Below are 16,823 nucleotides of genomic sequence, written 5' to 3' on the forward strand. Positions count from 1 at the left end.
CCAGGATAGTGTTGCAGAGCCACTTCAAGAGGGAACCCCGCTCCACCACTGCAACCAAAGGATGGGAAGCTACTCCCAGAGACATGGTTTCCACAAATAACTTTTTATTCCTTTGCCTTCTGACAGACAGCTGAGCTCTAAACTCTCAACCCAGACTGAATTTTAAGTTTAGTTTAAGTTACCTTTGCTACTTTATAGTCACCATTAGTCACCTCTCCGTGTGATCTGAAATGTTGTGAACTTGGTCAGTATTTCCATTAAAATAGCAGGGCTACTGTTGTGTACATATTTTTCTTCCTGATGAATTTATAGGCAATAACTTGAACTCCGCAGAGTAGTGAAATTGCTCCCATCTGGAATCTCACGTTTCAAGACTCGGGCGATGGGTGGGCAGCCACGGGTAGCCTAGCCAAGTCACCCAGCCGGATCTCTAGAGCCCTGGAGCACCAAGTGGCCCCTGGGTCCCACCCTCGGGTTACTGGGGAGCAAGCCTCTCCCTATTCACCGCATTCTCCATCAGCTTGAAAACGCGTTCTTGAAGCCGCCTCTGTTCTCCCCAGTCAAGGAGAAACTTTCTTTTTCTGTTTGTTTTGGAGCCACACCCCGCCGTGCTCGGGGTCTGGCGCCCAGCTCGTCTCCTGCCGGGATCTGCGGGGGACAGCTGGAGTGCTGGGGATCAGAATCAACAATCAGCCCGGACGAGTGCGAACCAAACCAAGCCTCCTACGCGCTGTGCCATCACGGCAGCCCCCCAAGCCGGTGGGTTTAGGGCGCAGGAGGCTCCAAGTGCTGTAAGGGGGGAGGGATGTGCGAGGACTGCTTCCAGGATACGCACCCCGTCCTCTGAGCCGGGCCCCCCCAAACCAACTTGTCAGGGACCGGAAGGAGCCGCTGGCCACCTAAGCGCCGGACCTCGCCGGGCCGCGGTGCCCCGGGGAGAGCGGGCCGGCCGGGTTGGAGGACGCCGGCACCGACACTGGGGCTCCAGGCTGCGGGCGGCGCCGGCAGCGCCCGGGCCTTCCGGGGAGAGGCGAGGCGAGGCGAGGCGAGGCGGGGCCGGTGGACGCGGCGATGGCGGCGGCCCCGGGCCTGAAGCACTGGCGCACGACGCTGGAGCGCGTGGAGAAGTTCGTGTCGCCGCTCTACTTCACCGACTGCAACCTCCGCGGCAGGTGCGTCCCGGGGCCGGGGCCGGGGCCGGAGCGGGCCGGTTTCCCAGCCAGAGGCCACCGCAGTCACGGGCCCGCCTCCCGCCAGGCTCTTCGGGGACCGCCAGCCGGTGGCCGCGCTCTCCAGCTTCCTGACGCCGGACAGGCCGCCCTACGGCGAGGCCACCCGGCAGGCCTTCCGCCCCGCGCGGGTCGGCGACCGCTTCGGACCCACGTGCGTAAGCCCGGCCCGGCCGGGAAGGGCAGGCCCAGGGCCAGCAAGCACAGACGCCAGCCTTAGGCCCCATGCATGCACATCAGTGTAGGAGTGCCCAGCTAAACGGCTTGCAGGTGCTTAAGGTACTACCGGCAGGTAAGGCGCTGCCTGGCACGCAGGAACCCGCATTCCATGCTGGCACACACACACCCTGAACACAAACGGCCAATCCAAGAAGGAGGAGGAAAGCTCAACTAAGAAAGCCTCAAGCCCTCGCTGCTGGGCCTCAACCCAGACAAGTCGAGCAGAGGAAGCCGGCTGGGACTTCCAAGTGCTTGACTTGACTCTCTTGCAGATGGTGGACCTGCTGGTTTCGGGTGGAGCTAGCCATCCCAGAAGCCTGGGTGGGTCAGGAAATTCACTTTTGCTGGGAGAGTGATGGAGAAGGCCTGGTGTGGCGAGATGGGCAACCTGTGCAGGTGAGGAGCAGCTGTCTTAGGACTGGCTTGACATAGATACCCGTGCAATGCCGCTGGCTTATTGGGAAGTTGAACGGGCAGCTCATATGCTTCCCTTAATATCACTAACGCTGCCACTGACTGGCCACCCTCCCTTTCTAGACTCTCATTAGGTACTACGTGAGTGGCTTTGCATACCTATATCACTTTGCTTTTCGTTTGGGGGCTACATCCGGAGGTACTCATGGTTTACTCCTGCTCTGTGCTCATTCCTGATGGTGCTGGAGGACCATATGGTGTACTGGGATCAATTCCCTTCTGGCTGTGTGCAAAGCAAGTGTTTTACCTGGTATACCGTCTCTCCAGCCCCAGTTCTTAGTTTCTGGTTCTTCTTACATATAGCATACTTATGAGGGAACTCTTTCAAGTTGTTCTTGACAGTGTGAAGTAAAGATGGAAGTCCTAGTACTAAAGAGTAGTTAGGACCTGTGGCTTGTATGCGGTCAATTTGGATTTCACCCCCAGCATTCCATGTTTCCCTGAGCCTGCCAAGTGATTCCTGAGTGCAGACTTAGGAGTAGGTATGCCCTAAAGTCAACAAAAAATTTGAAGTCCTACTTCCATAAAGTAATTTTCCCTCCAATCTCCAATTCCCCACTTGCAGTCACTATTTTGTTTATGCACAGTTCTAATCAATTCTAATTATTTTTATTGCTTGGGTTATTTTCACACCACACACACACCTACCTTTCACACACCACACACACCACACCACACCCACCCACCCACCCCCACACACACACACACATATACACACACCTACCTTTACCATCTCTCTCCCTCTTATTTTTTCATACCTTTTGGAGGGAAGAGGCAGAGATGGCTAACACAAAAGGGCCTGTCCCCATCCATGTATCCTTCCCCTGAATTGGCCAGAGACCTCAGGTCCATTTATGTAATTCCACTTCCTCCAGGGCTTGACCACAGAGGGGGAGAAGACCAGCTACATGCTCACTGATAGCCTGAGAGAAGAAGACCCCCGAAGGTGAGTAGTCCTTGTAGGACTACATGCAGGGAGGGGTACCAGTAGACTAGGAGGAACTGAGGCCCTTAGGGATCTTACCCCACCCCTCATTTTTTATGCAATAAGCCTCAAATCTCAGATGGTGAAAGCAGGATTTTCCCCCTGAGATAAGTGTTTGCCTTCTTGAGTACAGAAAAGCCTAGAGAATAAAGAAGTCCTTCTCCCAGGACAGAGATGACCATTACTAATGTCTCCACGTCCATCTCAGTAATAATTTCAGGTGTGGTTTTCTCGCTATTTTGTCCCTTTTCTGTTATCAGTTGGACATTTGCATACACTTCTCAGATATTATTATTGTATCTTGTAATATTGATTGAATATTGTGTGTTCGATGCCTCCAGGCATAGAGGCTGTGCAGCTGAGCGAAGTGGTTCCTGACAAGGGGAACTGAAACATGCTCATGGGGGGAACAGAACAGGATCTCCAGACCTGGGCAAAGCGGTAGGAGGAAGGCTGGGGAAGGCTTTGCCAGGGCATCCTGTTTGCCTTCAAGACTGCAATAGCTCCTAACCCACCATCCCATTCCCCACCCTAACCCCTGGTACTTCATCTGAAAGACCAGACCTGGGAGCCCTGAACAGGTTAACCAGCAGCATAGACTAAGATTGGTTTGTTTTGCTTTTTGTTTTTGCTTTGAACCACACCTGGCGATGTGCAGAGCTTCCTTCCTTCTGTGCTTAGGGATCACTTAGTCATGTTTGGAAGACCATATGGGGTACCAGGGGTCACACCCAGGTCATCCGTGTGCAAGTCAGACACCCTACCCCCTTGACTATCACTCCAACCCTAGAACAGTTTAAGATTGTTCAGACCTGGCCATTACTCCTCCAACCCAGTTCCAGCTGCTTTTCTACCCTCATGCTCGTACCCTCACATGACATTCTGTGTGCTCCTGGAGGGACTACTGGATACTTCTTGGGGTCCCATCCCCCAGGAGTCTCTACATTTCCCTGAGGCTGTCTCCCTGCCTTTGTAGCATTACCCTCTATGTGGAAGTAGCCTGCAATGGGCTCCTGGGGGCCGGGAAGGGCGACATGATTGCCGCCCCTGACCCAGAGAAGATGTTCCAGGTGAACCGAGCAGAGCTGGCTGTATTCCACCAGGATGTCCATAAGCTCCTGGTAGATCTGGAGTTGCTGCTGGGCATGGCCAAGGTACCGACCTCCACCCCACTCTCCACACTCCTGAGCCCCCTCTGCACATGATTTGCAGGGTGAGAGTCTCGGGTCTCTGGGCATCTGAAACCATGGAGAGGATTTCCTCACAATTTGAGGAGAGGTGGGTGGCATGGCTGAGCGGAACATCGTCCAGATGCTAGTGCTGCATTCTGGGGAATTAAGGGCAAAAATCTCCTGCAGGCTTTGGGAGAGGACAACCAACGACGCTACCAGGCACTATACACAGCCAACCAAATCGTGAATGTGTGTGACCCTGCCCAGCCCGACACCTACCCAGTAGCTCAGGCCCTGGCCTCCAAGTTCTTTGGCCAATGTGGAGGTGAAAGTCAACACACCCTCCATGCCATGGGCCACTGCCACATTGATACAGGTAGGATGGTGGCCAGCCAGGCTGGGGAGGCAGGAATGCCTGGGAAGCGCTTGGAGCCTCAGCAAATTTTGCTCGTGTGTGTGTGTGTGTGTGTGTGTGTGTGTGTGTGTGTGTGTGTGTGTGTGTGTGTGTGTGTGTGTGTTTTGTTGGTTTGGTGGCCGCTCCCTACATGCTCACTCCTGACTGGGGTTCAGACCCTATGGGGTACCAGGGATTGAACCTGGGTTAGCCAGATGCAAGGCAGTGCCCTATTTGCACCTTACCTGCTGTGGACACAGTTTTGCCACTCTTAAAACCTTTGTTTTCTCCCATCTGTAAAATGTGACAAGGGAACTGATCTGAAGGCACTCTTGGCTATAGCTTCATTTATCATTTATGAAAATGTGCTGCTTCTTGTGACCTTCCTCTGCTAGATAGTGGATGTAAGATTATAGGGGCTAAAAGAAATTGGGCACTGTTGGTGCCCTGATGGATGGAGCTGTGGGAACTAGGAAGCCCTGCTGAGATGGGGGAATTTAAGAAAGTCTTTCTGGAGATGACCTTTGACACTGAGAATGAACTAAGAATTTGACAAGAGTGCCCAGGTCCTCAAGAAGGGAGTCACATGTATGTTATTGAAAACGGAGCTGGTCCCTGGGGATGATAAGGGAGTTCAGACTTGAACCTAGATATTTGCAGGCTCTTAGGGGAAATTCACATTTTAACAAGCTCCCCAAGGGTAGTGCTTCTGACGCAGAAGAGTCTGAATGCAGAACAAAGACTTGCTCTGCTGGGCTCAGCCATAAGCAGGGTGTGGACCCCTGAGAGGAATGAGCTGAAGCTTCCAAAGAGGACCTGGGAGATGCTGTGGGGCCTTGCAGCCCAGAGGTCCAGGCAGGAAATATTGGTTTTTGTTTTGTTTGTTTTGGGGCCACACCCAGCAGTGCTCAGGAGTTACTCCTGTTAGGCTCATCCTGCCATATAGGATGCTGGGGATCGAACCCAGGTCTGTCCCAGATCGGCCACATGCAAGGCAAATGCCCTACCCCTGTGCTATTGCTCTGGCCCCAGGCAGGCAATATTGGATTATATAGACAATACCTCTGTCTTTTGGTATATACTGTGAGCGTGAGCCGTCGTAATGCCCAGGGCACTGTGAGGATCCCTTCTGCAAGGGTTTAAGTGTTGGGCTGCAACCTACTACTCATATTTCACATCTGGAAAAATTCATGTGGCAGTCCTACACAGAGTCTTCCACAAAAACTTTTAGAGTGATTCAGAGTGACAACTGGGCGGACTATCATGTCACTTAAGCTTGCTTTGCCAGGAAGGTCCTAGTCGAGAGGAGATTCTTGTGGCCCTCTCAAGGCCCAGCCCAGCCTACTGGGGGTGCTGAGGAACAGAGGTGAGGCTGAGGCCTCTACTTCTCTCTTCCCACTCCCTCTCTAGCCTGGCTGTGGCCCTTCAAGGAGACTGTGCGCAAATGTGCCAGGAGCTGGGTGACAGCTGTGCAGCTCATGGAGCGGAACCCTGACTTCATCTTTACCTGCTCCCAGGTTAGGTCCTAGGGGGACTCGGGAGGCTATTCCTTCCCTCAGCTGCTCAGAGACCTAATGCTTGGCCTTGAGCAGGGGCCAAGTTGCTCGTGTCACAGCTCAGCCCACCTGCTCTACAGGCCCAGCAGTTCGAGTGGGTGAAGTGCCATTATCCTGGCCTATACACTCGGCTCCAGGAGTTTGCCTGCCGGGGGCAGTTTGTTCCAGTGGGGGGCACCTGGGTGGAGATGGTAAGTCATTCAGCTGCAGAGTCTGCTGGGACTTTCTGCAGATCCTCACACTGACTCTGGCTGCAATTCTCAAACCCTTTGAAACTCTTTCTTAATCTGCCACTACATCCACCCCCCTCCCCAGGTCACATCTCTCCCCTATAATCTCTCTATACCATTCCCTACCCCCAAGGCCACAGGCACTAGGACAGGTGTCTGTGGAAACCTGTCCTGGGCCCATGGATGGTGCTTCTTGGTGCAGAGACTGAAAGTATAAGTCAAAGGGGCCCTGCTTCTCCTGCCTGGTTTGGGGGTCCTGTGCCCTGTTGCAGGAATCGTTCCACCGCCCCTGGCTTTTCCAGGATGGAAACCTGCCTAGTGGAGAGGCCATGGTGAGGCAGTTCCTGCAAGGCCAGAAGTTCTTCCTACAGGAGTTCGGGAAGATGTGTTCAGAGGTGAGCCGTGTGCTTTTGCACCTCCAGCCTGGGGTTCTGTTCTGCCTAATGCTGAAGCTGCAGCATGGGGACTGCCTTGCCAAGGGTCCTGGTTCTTGGTCCCCAGAAGTCCTTTCACAGTCTCTTCCCCCCAGTTCTGGCTGCCAGATACCTTTGGCTACTCAGCACAGCTCCCCCAAATCATGCGTGGCTGTGGCATCAAGTACTTCCTCACCCAGAAACTGAGCTGGAACTTGGTAAACACCTTCCCGGTGAGTCGGGGTCTCAGGTGGGGCTGCAGAGGCTGAGGCCTGCCTACATTGAGGACAGAGTCCTAGAGAAAGCCCCCAGGATCCACCCTGACTCTCTGCCTGCAGCACCACACCTTCCTCTGGGAGGGACTGGACGGCTCTCAGGTGCTGGCCCACTTCCCACCTGGGGACTCCTACGGGATGCAGGGCACCGTGGAGGAGGTGAGGCCACTGGTGATTGAAGCTGGGCTGAGAGGAGGCGGGCAAAAGCTGGTATCTGTCCAAGGCTGCCCAATGCTGACCTACTCTTCACTACAGGTGCTGAAAACGGTCACGAACAACCGGGACAAGGGGAGGGTCAACCACAGTGCTTTCCTCTTCGGCTTTGGTGATGGCGGTGGTGGTCCTACCCAAACCATGCTGGATCGCCTGAAGCGGATGGGCAATACAGATGGACTCCCCAGGTCAGTACTCCCATCCAGCCTCGGCTTCATAGAGATTGGGCCCACCTTGCTCTGGGCCTGTTCTCCCACCCACAGTCACTGCTTCCCTCTGCCCTGGGATCGGGTGGGACAGTGCTGAGAGTGGGGTGCAGACTGCCCACAGCCTCGTGGCCGGAGCTTGCACAGGTGACAGCAAGCTGTGGTCTCCGTCAGGGTGGAGCTCTCATCTCCGGACCGGCTCTTCTCGGCACTGGACAGCCACTCGAAGCAGCTGTGCACCTGGGTCGGGGAGCTCTTCCTGGAGCTGCACAACGGCACCTACACCACCCATGCACAGGTTAGGGTTGCGCCCAACCTATGGATGAGAGGACCCGGAGACAGGAGGCAGGACTAAGCCCCTCTCTGAGGGAAGCAGGGTGCAGAGTGGGGTCGAGGGAGGGCTCTTGACAAGTCAGTTGGGTGCCATGGAGGCTTCTGGGCAAGGGAGGGCTTTGGACAGATCTAGACCTTAGTTCCTCCACGCACTCAGATCAAAAAGGGGAACCGGGAGTGCGAGCGGATCCTGCACGACGTGGAGGTGCTCAGCAACCTTGCCCTGGCCCGCAGCGCCCAGTTCCTGTACCCGGCTGCCCAGCTGCAGCATCTCTGGAGGTCAGCCCGGTTTCTGTCCCCTCCACTCCTCCGCTGCTGTCCCTCACCCCGACTTCATTCCTCCCCTCTGTGCCTGTGGGTCCTGCAGGCTCCTGCTGTTAAACCAGTTCCACGACGTGGTGACTGGAAGCTGCATCCAGCTAGTGGCCGAGGAAGCCTTGGGCCACTATGAAGGTGAGACCGGCAACATTCAGGGCTAAGCACAGTTTCCCACCTCACTCCCTGCCCATGGCACACCCGTGACACAGTGTCTCTCCGCAGACATCCGATTTCAAGGCAACGGACTACTCAGCGCTGCAGCCACAGCCTTGTGTGCAGGGGAGCCGGGCCCCGAAGGTCTCCTCATTGTCAATACACTTCCCTGGAAGCGCACGGAAGTCCTGGCCCTGCCCAAAACAGGCGGGGCCCAGAGCCTGGGTATGAGTGGGAGGGTGCCAGCCAGCCAGAGACCTGCCCTGCCCTGGCCTACCTGCCTCACCTCCATCCTGCCACCCTGAGCAAGGTCCTGACACCCACGCTCCTCCCCAGCCCTGGTGACAGTACCCAGCATGGGCTTCGCGCCTGCACCCGCCCTCACCTCACTGCCGTCCCAGCAGCCTGTATTCGTGGTGCAAGAGGTGAGGGCAGGCATGTCCCTGTGGGGCTGGGGGTCCTGGGCTCCCCTACCTGGAGTTGGCGAGTAAGGCAAGACTGGAGTGGGGTGGGGAGTGGGGGTTGGGAAGGACCCCCCCCCAGACTCAGCTTCAGGACCCCTCCCACCAAGACTGATGGATCCGTGACGCTGGACAATGGCATCCTCCGCGTGAGGCTGGACCCAACGGGCTGCCTGGTGTCTCTGGTGCTGGTGGCCTCCGGAAGGTGCTAAACACTCCCTGCCCTCCCAGCTGGACCCCAGACACCCCATCTACTACCTTGTCCCCTGGCCGTAGCTACCCTCCTCCCCCATTGCTCTTAACTGGCCCCACACATGGAATAGGGCAGCTGGGAGAGGAGTCCCTGGCCCCCTAGCCCCGCCAGCTGCCTATGGAGCATAAGGTCCATGTGGGACAGCTAGAAAGCATACCCTCTTTATCCTTCCAGAGAGACTATTGCCGAGGGTGCTGTGGGGAACCAGTTTGTGCTGTTCGACGATGTGCCCCTGTACTGGGATGCGTGGGACGTCATGGATTACCACCTGGAGACACGGTGCGAGTGGGTGGGCCTTGGGGGACTGAGGGGACACAGGCCGCTGGGCACTGTTCCCTAGGCGTGCGTCACACTCCCCCTACTGCCCCACAGGAAGCCACTGCTGAGCCAGCCAGGGACCCTGGCCATAGGTGCAGAAGGCGGACTGCGGGGGAGTGCCTGGTTCCAGCTACAGCTCAGCCCCAGCAGTCGACTCAGCCAGGAGGTGGTGCTTGACGTCGGTTGCCCCTACGTCCGCTTCCACACCGAGGTAGCAAGAAAAGGGGACGGGGGTGGGGACAGACCGGACTTCCAGGTGCAGCTGGTAAGTGGGGTCATCCTCGGTTTGTTATCTCTCCCTCCCTCCATGACCCCCACCTCAGATCCACTGGCATGAGTCCCACAAGTTCCTGAAGGTGGAGTTCCCTGCCCGTGTGCGAAGTCCTCAGGCCACCTATGAGGTCCAGTTCGGGCACCTGCAGCGGCCCACCCACTACAACACGTCCTGGGACTGGGCCCGATTTGAGGTCTGACGTGGGTCCTCCCCAGATGGGGAGAGGTGTGTCGTGGGGCGAGGAAGAGAATAACGTGCGTGCCAAGGAGGAGCTGCCACCTGGGTGGGTGTGATAGGCGCGACCATTTGGCCGGACAGGGACTGCTCCCTCATTCCATGCTTAGGAAGAGCTGCAGACTAGTGGGCCGTGCTCCGGCCACTCTAGCCGCTGCCTCTTCTGTGACCCCAGGGATGGGCGCACCGCTGGGTGGACCTGTCCGAGCATGGCTTTGGGCTAGCGCTGCTCAATGACTGCAAGTACGGAACGTCAGTGCAGGGCAATGTGCTCAGCCTCTCCCTGTGAGTGGTGTCCACCTTTCCTTCCCGGGACCTGTGGGGGTGACGCGGGTCCTGCAACCTGGCCCATCCATGCTCCTCTCTCACTGCAGCTTGCGGGCGCCTAAGGCCCCCGACACCAATGCCGACATGGGGTGCCACGAGTTCACTTACGCGCTGATGCCCCACAAGGGTGAGGACTACGGCTGCCCTCTGCTGCCCTCTTTGGAGCTGTTTTCATGTGGGTCACTGGGGCGCCCTCGAGACCCTGCTTTCAACTCCCTCTCCTGTCCACACCCAGGCACCTTCCAGGACGCTGGTGTCATCCAAGCTGCCTACAACCTCAACTTCCCCCTGCTGGCGCTGCCCACACCGGGCCCAGCGCCCGAAGCTGCCTGGAGCGCCTTCTGCGTGTCCTCACCCGCGGTGGTGCTGGAGACTGTCAAGCAGGCAAGGAGTGGACAGGTGGGGAGCAGGGCGAGGCTCTAGAGTGGCCCCACCCCGCCCACTCCCGCCTCCCTCCCTCCCTCCACAGGCTGAGGCTGCACCCCGGGGCCGCTGGCTGGTGCTGAGGCTTTACGAGTCCCACGGCAGCCACGTAGACTGCTGGCTGCACACACCGCTGCTGGTCCAGAAGGCGTTCCAGTGAGTGGGGCTGTGGGACGGGGTTCGAGAAGGGGCCCTGCCCTCGCAGACGCCTTAATGCCCCCGCCCTGTTCTGCAGCTGTGATCTCCTGGAGCAGTATGATGCAGAGGAACACCTGCCCGTTCAGGATGGCCGCCTGAAGCTCAGCTTCTCTCCCTTCCAAGTACAGTCCCTCCTGCTCCTGCTGCAGCCCCCACTAAAGTGAGGTGGGGTGCTTGTTATGGGGGTGGGTCTCTGCCACCCCAGCCTGAAGCAAGGCTCCATCTCCTCTTGAACAATAAATCCCCAGCTGGCTCATAAACCTGTTGTTGTGCTCCCCTGGGCTCCAGGCTTGTGCCAGGGATCTGTGCCTAGGTAGAGGGGATGAGCTGGGGTCACAAGCGAAGAGCACCCAGGTGAGAAGCCCCTTGGCTGGGTACCAGGCAGCAGGAGGGCTGGGGAGAGGGATGAAGGGTGGGTACTAGCTGGCCCCCATGAGTACACAGTCGTTGAGTTAGGGCCTGGTAGGTGAGAGCCATAGGCCTGGGTGTCCCTAGATGGAAACATGGTAGAAATGAAGAGGGGCTCTTATGAATAGCCCCTCAGGGGCTGTCCCAGGGCCAGTCAGCACTCCTCCTCCCCTCCTGTTTGGACATCCCAAAGCTTGTGCAGCCTTTCCAAGATGTGCCCAAAAATCCAGGTTTATTTGTTTATAAAAATAGAACACTTTCCATGTGGGCATAGGAATGGGGAAGGATTATGATTAAAATGTGCGGGATTAGACCACACAGCCACGTCAGCGAGGCAAGCTACCTGCTAAGAGGCTGAGGCAGGGGTGTCAGCCTTAATCTTTCGGGGCTTGCGTTGGCCTGTGGAAGGACAAGTGAGGGGTTAGCTCAGGCCCAGTCTGATGACATCACCGACTCTCCAGGCACCCTCTACCTCACCTGCACTGACGGCCCTCGAAGGGGGTGCAGAAGGAGGCCCCCTCCTCTTTTTTCCTTTCTTAGGCACTGGGGGTTCTTCAGGTGCATGCTGAGGGCTGACCTCTGCAGGCTGCTGCACTCCATTTTGCTCAGGATGGCCTCTTCGTGACCTTCGCGGCCTGGCAGGTGTCTTGCCGGGACCGATAGGTGGTGGAGGAGACAAGGGTCCCTGAGGCAAAGAGGGCAGCACAGGTTAGGACCAGTGTGGGAGGTATGGCCAGGTGGATGGGGCGCACCTACCTCCACTGTGTCTTCAAGACTTCTCTGTGCTGCTTTGGTTTTTTTCTTTCGGGATTTGCCCCCTGTAGGGGACACACACACAAACACACTGGGGCTGAGGGCTTCCTTTGTGCAGACCCCTCACCCATCTCTGGGCACCAGACTGGTGAACAGTCATCTGTACTCCTCACCAATTGCCTACAGAGGTGTTTACCTTTAGGTGCCAGAGGTCCAGGATCCCCCTAAAATAGGATGAGGAAAATTCAGGTGCCAGCCCTGATTGGGGCTAAAGCAGAAGCTTGTGTCTGTCCTTCCCCTAGGGTTCTCTAATCTTCCTGTCCCTCCAGATCAAAGCTGCCCAAAAGCAGGGCCCAGGGAGGGGGATCATGGGATAGTGACCCCCAGAGGACTCCACCTGGAGACCCCAGATCCTGCCATTCTGGTACCCTGGGAGTCCCTGCCCTGCCAACACCTAGCTTTGTGGGGTCTCCATTGACGGTGACCAACCTGGAACCAGATGGTACGCTTGTGCCGGTCCCTCAAGAAGCTCATGCCTGACAGACCATAGCAGCGTAGCCAGGCTCGGAAGGGAGCAAAGTCGTCCTCCCCGAGCTCCTGCCCATAGCCTTTGCCCCCTGTGAGATGGAGAGACAGGCGAAGATTAGAGGGTAGACTCGAGTTGGAAGGAGAAGCCTGCTTAGACCTGGCTCTGACCTCGGCTACAGAAGCAGATAGACAGAATCAGGGAGGCAGTCTTTCCTTCCAGCTGTGTGGCTGAAAGCCAGTCTTCCCACTTGACCATGGTCTTTCTCTCCTAGAGTGGGGTTCAGAATCTTTGCCTTGCCTGCCTTATGGGTCACTTGGAAGATACTGCTGACCGTGAAAGGCCTAGTCCATTCGCCAGGAGGGGAATGTCCCAGAGTTAGTCTGCCAAAGCAGACAGGGCAGCTATCCACCTTGCTCACCCAGCGCCACCACCTCCTTGGGCACTGAGTGACACAGCTCCAGCAGATCTGGGTTCTGTATCTTGGCCTTGATCTTCTGACTCAGGGTCAGTTCTGGGCTCTGGAGAGGACAGAGGCAAGCCAGGACAGTCAGCATGGGTAGGTGCTCTGAAATAGCAAAGCCTCCCAGGAAAGTTTATTCACCACCAACCCCACTCACATGCCAGAGAAGGGGAACCTGAGACCCAAAATCGCCAGAGACCCCATGTACCCATCCGCTGGTGTCTCCCAGCATGTCCCTCCCCTTCACCCTCACCGGCCTGCGCTGCTGCAGTGCCTCCAGGACTGTGCGAGCCTTCTCAAAAGGGGGTATTCTCAGCCTGCAGCGGGGCAGGAGAGAGGAGGCTGTGTTCAGCAGGGGATCGTGTGGATACACACCGCCCACCCCAGCCCTGGTGTCCACGCCTGCCTACTGACCGGTACAGGATCTCTGCCCTCAGATAGTTGCCAATGCCATTGAAGAACCGCTGGTCCAAGAGGGCCTCACAGATGGGCCGGTCAAAGGCCTTGTCCGCCAGGTTTCGTAACACGTTCTCTCTGGAAGAACACAGCCTACACATCTCACACTTCTGGCCTTCCCCCACCCCAGGCACTGGGCAGCCAAGTAACTAGAGGAAGGAGACGAGTCCCAGTTCCTTTCCCCAGATTCAGTGCTAGCCTGGTAGCGGGAACCCATTTTCCTCTGTCCAATGGAAACATATAGAATTGTTGGGACCAGAGTGCTAGTATAGCAAAGAGAGTGCTTGTTTTGCACAAATTCAAGCCCCAGAAACCAATATAGCCCCCTAAGCACTGCTAGGTATGCCCCCCCCCCAACATATATATATATGATTGTCTGTTTTGAATCACATCCTGAAATGGGCTATTCCTGACCGTGCAGTTCTGGGGCTCAAACTTGGGCCTCTTGCACAACCTGTTACAATCTCTCGAACCCCTAGGATTTTAATTCATTATAAAAAGTGTGGCTGGAGCAGTGGCACAAACAATAGGGCGTTTGTCTTGTACGTGCTAACCTAAGACAGACTACAGTTCAATCCCCCTGGCATCCCATATGGTCCCCCAAGCCAGAAGCGATTTCTGAGTGCATAGCCAGGAATAAGCTGAGCATCACCAGGTGTGGCCCAACCCCCCCCCCCCCCAAAAAAAGGTAAAAAGTACCAGTCAAGAAAGCTAGAGTGAGGGACCGGAGAGATAGCATGGAGGTAAGGCGTTGCCTATCATGCAGGAGGTCATCGGTTGGAATCCTGGCGCCCCATATGGTCCCCCGTGCCTGCCAGGAGCAATTTCTGAGCCTGGAGCCAGGAATAACCCCTGAGCACTGCCGGGTGTGACCCAAAAACCACCAAAAAAAAGAAAAAGAAAGAAAGCTAGAGTGATAGCATAGCTGGTAGGGCACTTGCCTTGCGCACAGCTAATCTGCATTTGATTCCCAGCATCCCATATTGCCCCCCTAAGCCTGCCAGGAATAATTTCTGAGTGCAGAGCCAGAAGTAAACCCTGAGTGCTGCTGGATTTGACCCAAAAACAAACCAAAAAATTACCGATCAGAAGCAACATGTTCATGGAAACAAATGAGTCTGTATATGTTGTGCGTAGATCACTAAAAGGCTTCAAATTCCAGCTGTGTGTGTGTATGTATTCATGTGTGAATCCCTGGCAGTGAAAATGAACAAATGGGGTCAGGAAGAAGCCAGAGACAGCTCAAAGGGCTGAGCATGTGCATTGCATCAAAACATCTGGATTGTGCCCAGTTCCATACGGCCCCCAAGACCACTGGGAGCACCCTGCAGGAGTTCCTGAGTTCCTTTTGGAGTGTGGACCAAAAAAAAAAAAACCAAAAAAAAAAAAAACCCAAAGATTTGTTTGGCAATGTTCTGGTACATGGGGGGCCAGGGATGTCAGGGATGGGACCATACGAGAGACCAGGGAATGGGTTAAGGGTCAGCCACATAGAAGTCCAACATCCTGTACTATCTCTCTTGCCCCACCAGAAACTTTACAGTTTTACAATGATCTCTCAATGGCAAAGGCAACAGAAACTGAGACTTGGTGATTAGTAGGAACCAGGAAAGAGTATGGGTGGGTGGGTGGGTGGGTGGGTTAGAGATGACAATGGGACAATAGTGGAGAAAAGGGGACACACTGGAATGTATTGTACATGAAACCCTATCGTTAACAGTATTGCAAACCTTAATGCCTAAATTTTTGTTTGTTTTTGGGTCACACCCAGCAGCCCTCGGGTTACTCCCTGGCTCTGCACTCAGAAATTGCTCCTGGCAGGCTCAGGGAACCAGATGGGATGCAGGGATTCGAACCACCGCCCTTGCATGAAAGGCAAACGTCCTACCTCTACGCTATCATCTCTCTGGCCCCAAAGCCTAAAAATTTTGTTTTGGGGGCATAGGGATTGGGCCATACTAGAAATTTTCAGAAGTTATTCCTGGCTCTGTACTCAGGGATTCACTTCTGAGGGTGCTTGGGTACTTTATGCCATACTAGAGATTGAATCAGGGTCAATTCTTGTACTGTCTGGCTCCTGAAAAAATTTTTTGGGTTTTGGGTCATACCCGGCAGCACTCAAGGGTTACTCCTGGTTCTATGCTCAGAAGTCGCTCCTGGCAGACTCAGGGAACCATATGGAATTGAAATCAGGGTTCGTCCTGTGTTGGCCACTTGCAAGGCAGACACCCTACTGCTATGCTATCGCTCTGGCTCCTGAAATTTTCGAGGGGCCAGAGAGACAGCTCAACAGGCTAAGCATATGCTTTGCATGCCAGAGACCAAGAGCAGATCTCTGTCTCCACATGGTCCTCCATGCCAGGTGAGGTCCCCCACAAAAACTGCTATTTTGAGGATGAGGTGATTAGAGGCCCTCAAATGTGCCCCCAGAGCCTCTTAATCCCTGTTGTATCTCTAACATCCATCAAGGTCTGGAACCAGACACATTTCCTTTTTAGAGAGAGGAAGTGGCTGGCAACTTGCCACGTTCTATGGCCTGCATCATTACATCCTGGGATGCTGGCACCTCTCTCATTGGTCAGAGGAAACAGTCCCAGAGAAGGCTAGGGACACAGACCGGTGGGCAAGGTACAGTGGGAGACCACAACAATCAGGTTCTGAAACCTGTCGTTGGCAGATCCCATCATGCCCCTAGAAGCAACCCTTGCTGAAGCAAGGTCCTGAAAGTCCCTGAGCCCTAGAGGGTACCAAGCTGCATGGGGGTGCTGAAGGAGCACATGTCAGCCACTTGCTGGCCTCCGCATGTTTTGGGTGTGCACTGGCCTCCAGCATCCACTTAACTATCCACCACCTCAGCATCACTGAGTACAAGCACGACTGAGGTGACCCTGATGGTTCTCTGCACAACAGGGCCTGAGCACTGTTGGTTGAGTTGCCAGGAGTGCCCCATTCCCTCCGCTCTTGAGTACTGCTTGGGAGCCCTCTGTCTCTCCAAAACCAAGAAGAAGGAATTGAGGCCCGGAGGGATGTAGCACTCTCCTCGCCCACAGGCACTGGCAGAGCCATCCCAGAGCCTGGCTGAGGCTGTGACCAACCACCCCCACCCCGCCCACGGCCTACCTGAACTGCTCATATTCCGCCAAGACACAAGGCCCACGGCCCGGTTGCCACTGGCCGCTGAGGTCCCAGCGGCCAAAGCGGCGGATGTCCACGAAACAGAGGGCCTGCGGGGACTCCGGGGGAGCCGTGTAAAAGCGCAGGTGGGCGTGGCGGGGCAGCGCGTCGCTGGGCACCAGCTGGAAGGAGCCGGACATGCCGAAGCGGAAGACCAGGTGCAGCGGCTCGCGAGCAGGCTGGGCCCCGGGCAGGGGCCTCAGGGTCAGGCGCAGCTCCTTGCCGCGGGCAGCGGCCGAGATGCGGTAGGCGCTGCTCTCAAAGGGCACCTCGGGGTTTCGGCTGACGGGCGACTTCTCCACGCGCCCACCGAACACCAGCCCGCGGCACGCCTGGTTCACGAAGAGGCTGGCCAGGTGCAACTCGGGGCCCTCGGGCATCCTGC

The 16,823-nt window shown here is 56.1% G+C and overlaps 2 protein-coding genes across 3 annotated transcripts; one reads left to right on the forward strand and one right to left on the reverse strand.

The window, feature by feature from the left end:
- The first annotated feature begins 1,060 nt into the window (after positions 1-1,060).
- On the forward strand, positions 1,061-10,877 carry MAN2C1 (mannosidase alpha class 2C member 1). 2 transcript variants are annotated; one of them, XM_049778619.1, is made up of 26 exons: positions 1,061-1,172; positions 1,258-1,383; positions 1,721-1,844; positions 2,798-2,868; positions 3,884-4,061; positions 4,266-4,455; positions 5,884-5,990; positions 6,110-6,220; positions 6,562-6,654; positions 6,789-6,905; positions 7,011-7,106; positions 7,203-7,348; positions 7,541-7,664; positions 7,857-7,978; positions 8,067-8,152; positions 8,240-8,395; positions 8,507-8,595; positions 8,742-8,836; positions 9,059-9,163; positions 9,257-9,413; positions 9,526-9,669; positions 9,886-9,995; positions 10,085-10,164; positions 10,273-10,421; positions 10,507-10,616; positions 10,696-10,876. In XM_049778619.1, exons 1-26 carry the CDS (start codon positions 1,072-1,074, stop codon positions 10,820-10,822), a joined length of 3,114 nt encoding a protein of 1,037 aa, XP_049634576.1. In that variant the 5' UTR covers positions 1,061-1,071; the 3' UTR covers positions 10,823-10,876. The 2 variants fall into 2 exon arrangements, with proteins under 2 accessions (XP_049634576.1, XP_049634584.1); XM_049778627.1 differs by having other exon boundaries at positions 8,240-8,409; positions 8,481-8,836; positions 10,696-10,877.
- A 404-nt stretch (positions 10,878-11,281) lies between these two features.
- On the reverse strand, positions 11,282-16,823 carry NEIL1 (nei like DNA glycosylase 1). Its single transcript, XM_049778016.1, is given in 9 exon segments — positions 11,282-11,465; positions 11,544-11,751; positions 11,823-11,884; positions 12,016-12,043; positions 12,309-12,436; positions 12,767-12,866; positions 13,062-13,172; positions 13,174-13,342; positions 16,385-16,823. Coding segments are annotated over 9 exon segments (1,293 nt in total). The 5' UTR covers positions 16,819-16,823; the 3' UTR covers positions 11,282-11,412.

This window comes from Suncus etruscus, chromosome 1 (assembly GCF_024139225.1).
Source record: "Suncus etruscus isolate mSunEtr1 chromosome 1, mSunEtr1.pri.cur, whole genome shotgun sequence".
Taxonomy (NCBI): domain Eukaryota; kingdom Metazoa; phylum Chordata; class Mammalia; order Eulipotyphla; family Soricidae; genus Suncus; species Suncus etruscus.

Excerpts from the sequence above, each read along its gene's own strand:
- MAN2C1 (XM_049778627.1), top strand. The coding sequence starts at position 1,072 with ATGGCGGCGGCCCCGGGCCTGAAGCACTGGCGCACGACGCTGGAGCGC. Across the intron at positions 1,384-1,720 it reads GGCGACCGCTTCGGACCCAC|ATGGTGGACCTGCTGGTTTC; the intron begins GTGCGTAAGCCC and ends ACTCTCTTGCAG. Across the intron at positions 4,456-5,883 it reads CCACTGCCACATTGATACAG|CCTGGCTGTGGCCCTTCAAG; the intron begins GTAGGATGGTGG and ends CTCCCTCTCTAG.